The sequence below is a fragment of the Nylanderia fulva genome, unplaced genomic scaffold, assembly GCF_048542155.1.
Source record: "Nylanderia fulva isolate GAGA-0341 unplaced genomic scaffold, ASM4854215v1 Scaffold150, whole genome shotgun sequence".
Taxonomy (NCBI): Eukaryota; Metazoa; Arthropoda; class Insecta; order Hymenoptera; family Formicidae; genus Nylanderia; species Nylanderia fulva.
Window position 1 is genome coordinate 268,982 of NW_028189731.1, and position 3,894 is coordinate 272,875.

Here is a 3,894-nt window from a genome sequence, read left to right on the forward strand (position 1 = left end):
AATGTCGGTAAAAGAACGTATGTCGGTATATTGTCGATAACGTTGGTAAAAGAACGTATGTCGGTATATCGTCGGTAATGTTGGCAAATCGAAAGTGTTCTCAATTGATTATTGTTTAAATGACTACTTTGTTGTACGGATTTACGAAGCTATTTCTTGAGACACAAGATTTTTAAGAGATTGAACTATTTGCGTTTTTCCGTGTTAGAATTCCGAGAGTGGCACCGCATGTGGTGGTCGACCCTAGTTTTATAGCCCGACCTTTTTTTTATAGCTTCCGCAGTGACGATGGAAAAGAGGAAAAATGCGTCGGAGATTTTTCTAGAATGTTCTCTTCCACGTGGTAGAAGCGTCTCTGAATTTGCTAACACGCGCGATTCCTTAGGTTAACGTGAATTTCACTTACCTTTAGTAGCACTTTCTTGATCGTGTCGGCTCGTACTTGGAGGTAGTGCGTGCGGCGAGGGTCGTTCACTGGGATGTTTGGCGGCGGCAGGCGTCGTGGTTGGAACGTTATTGGTATGCACTTCCACTGTAGGAGTTCGTCGTTGTTATTATTTTTAATGTTGAAAATGTTCTCGTATTCAGGATCGGCCTGATATTCCACTCCGAGGAATTGAGAATATTCTTCGGTCGCTGATTCGCGATAAAGTCGGTTTAGTTTTCGTAATTGATTCTTCCTTCCTGCGCGTCGCGTCTTAGGCATATTGAATTTGATGCATCCTCTGAATGATTACTCAAATAAGGAGGGTTGATATGCGGCGGACCTCACTATCAATTCCTTATTTTGGCAAATGCTGAGAATGTTAATTCTGACTGTGATGAGCGGTGGTCCGCTCCAAACACAGTTTGAATTATTCTGAATTCAAACGCCGTATGACAAATTTAAAACGCTATCGTATTTTATCACGGGAGTGGAAGTTTTGAAGAATACTGAACACTAGTTCTCACACATGAATACACTGATTTATTCGTATAGTAGTACAAAATTCGAGACTAAAACTTAGAATTAGAATTTAGATTTAGACTTAGAATTTAGAGTTAGAATATTATACTTAGAGTTAGAATTTTAGAATTAGAGTTAGGATTTAGAATTTGGACCTAGAGTTAGAATTTAGGAGTGCGACTATACTGTTCGGTGTCGCGCAGAGAACTGCCGAAATTCGGGACTGCTCTGAGGTCCTTCGTTTCGGCGGCTCGGGCCTGCGGCGGCCTGGAGAGGGGGAACTCTCCGGAGTAGGGGCTCTCACCGTGGTGGGAGATCCTTAGGCGCTACGAAGCGCCACGCTTAGTTTCTAGGCGGAGTTAAGCGTCATGGCCGGCTTTGGCGCGCTTTTCAAATAGCGTTTAAGGAACTTGGAGTAAACGAAAAAATTTATACGGCCGGACGTGACACCTCCCCCCTTAAAATAAAAATGTTGGAATTTAATGTTCCAACATTTTGGACTTAGTTTTCTATGCGCTACGATTAGGTTCTTAACTTAACATTGGTTATGTAAATATTTATTTAGTTCGCCGTAATCTTTCATTGGGGGAACACTCGTAGGGTGAGTTTTTGCACACACTTTGCCACTGTCTGATTCGTTAATCGAAGGGGTTTGTTGTGTGGGCAGGGTTAAGGGTGTTTCTTCTTCGTTCGTTGGAGGGGGTTTCAGGTGTAGCAGTTCTCGTCCGTTGTCCTGTTCTCCGTCCGCTGATCTACCAAGGTGTAGGAGGACGTTGGTCACTGAGGTCCAAATGGCTCCGAGTAGATGTAGACTCCATCCGTACACCGAGTGGAGTGCGTACCCATGGATCAGGGTGTCGATTATTAATTTTATCAACCGTACGGTAACGAAGATGCCAAGTACTCCGGCGCTGGCGGATCCGAAGCTTATAAATCCCTTCCATAGCCTGGCTCCGGTATTTTCCGCTATTCGGTCGAGAGATTTCTCGTCTAATAAATTCAGCAAGGAGAAACTGCCTGTAGGAATTTCCTGTCCCATTGCTCCCCTGGCGATTGTGTGGAGCATGGAGGGTTTTTCCACGGGGAACATGATATGGTCGCGAAGACGATCAAGATCTTCGTTCGTATAGATACCACTGGAAGCGAGTGAATCCGGGCTTACGTACTTCCATGAGGGTTTGGTTAGAGGCCTGATAGTAGGCGGTGCCACCGATTCCACGGGTTTCGGTGTTAGTCTATACCAGGTGTTGTGTATTTGGTATAGAGTTGGTAATAGTTCATTGCAATCCCTCGATGTTCCGGCTTTAGTAAGTATCTTCGATCTTGGTAAGAGGAAGAGTGACTTATTTTGATGAGTGACGGGGAGTTCGTTGTAGCACTCCTCGGTAGGTCGTAGGCGGCATTTGACAGGTATACATTTGATAAGGTGTATAACTTCACCTGCAGTTATGGCGGTATAACCTGGAGACTTCATTATTCGATGCGCCATTTCGTCAGGTGCTATGCTTGCTAGAGAAAGTGCGTTGAGGAGGATCTGCCTTTCCAGTGCACATTTTTGCTCCATAATATCCTTGTATAGTTGGGTCAGCTGGGTTTTCAGGTGTTTCTCGACGTATATAAATTTTGAATTCACATATGTGAAGATGTCGAGGTTGTCGATTCTGACCTTGGAACGGCTTTTGAATGTCCGTTCGGGCCTCGTTTCGAGGATACACAGCTTGGGATGTTCCGTTCGCCAAAGGTTGTATCCGCATACGTTGGTCTCGGTTGTCCTTGCTAATGCGAAGGTTGTGTCACGGGCCGTGACTGTATAAATCGTTGGCGCTTCCTCTTGGGGAGTGCTGGGCGACAATCGATATGCTATTCCTTCGTAGAGAACATCGTATCGTCCAAAGTGACAGTTGTCAATTGGCAGGATTGTCCAGAAGGTGGAGGCGCCGTCGGCATCAATGCATTCGCCTGTCGTTACGGGACAGCGAGTGCCGGATGGAAGTATCACTTCATTGTTATTGTATCCAACGGGCAGCTCCAATTGTCGTATCGTGATTCGTACTGAGGCTTGCACGATCACGTCGTCCCATGAGCCGTATGCGTCGCTGAACTGGGTGCCGCTGCATTTTCCGTCTGTCTTAACTGATCCTGCGAGTGTCATTGCTCTTAGGTTTGTTGCATTTGGCTTAATCCCAGTAATGTGCTGGTTAACTCCTAGAGATATGGTCCCTGTTTCGTGCAATTTTCGGCATGTATCTGCCGATATTTCGTGGATATACTCCTGTCTTCCGTTCTGCACCGCTGCTATATGAGAGTGCATTCCGCAGTAAAATATAGTCCGGTCTATTTCGATTTTGCATTGGTAGGCAGGAGTATGCACGAATTCACTGAGTTGGAGTAGTTGTATATAGACTTCCTCCTTCTTAGGTTCGATGCTGTTGGTTTTACACTCTTCGATATCTAAGAGGGAGAGTGTTGTGATGTTCAGGCCCCGTCCTCCACAGTCGTATCCGATTAGTCCGCTGGATAGTGGGGCCAGGAAGGCCATGCCCAGGATAATTGCGAGAGTCCTCATCTTAGCGTGGTTGGTTGAATACTGGCCCGTCCTTCGTTTGGGCGTCCGAGATATATTCGTCTTCGGAGTGGGGGTCTTCAAGGGTGGGGGCTTGATGTGGTGAGGGCTTTAACTTGTCCATATGTACGGTTTTAGTCTTACTATTGCTTATAGCTAACTTAACGTTATTTTTACCTAGTATCTTTATTATCCTATAGGGACCTGTATATTGGTCTCCTAATTTCTCTTTGTTAGGTTCCTTAAGTAAATAAACGCTATCGTTAATCTTAAATTTACGCGTATTGATTTTCTTATCGTAGTATTTCTTACTTCTATTCTTAGCATTATTTAAGTTTTCGCGTGCGGCTGTTTGGGAATCGCGCAATTTGTTGAATAGTGTGGT

General features: G+C 45.0%; 1 protein-coding gene across 1 annotated transcript; it reads right to left on the reverse strand.

Annotated features, from left to right (window-relative positions):
- Window positions 1-1,332: 1,332 nt before the first annotated feature.
- Window positions 1,333-3,516, reverse strand: LOC146724077 (uncharacterized). Its single transcript, XM_085480601.1, has one exon. The coding sequence runs from the start codon at window positions 3,510-3,512 to the stop codon at window positions 1,482-1,484; it is 2,031 nt and encodes a 676-aa protein (XP_085336727.1). The 5' UTR covers window positions 3,513-3,516; the 3' UTR covers window positions 1,333-1,481.
- Between the last annotated feature and the right edge of the window lie 378 nt (window positions 3,517-3,894).

Coding starts and splice junctions, on each gene's coding strand:
- LOC146724077 (XM_085480601.1), bottom strand. CDS start 3,512: ATGAGGACTCTCGCAATTATCCTGGGCATGGCCTTCCTGGCCCCACTA.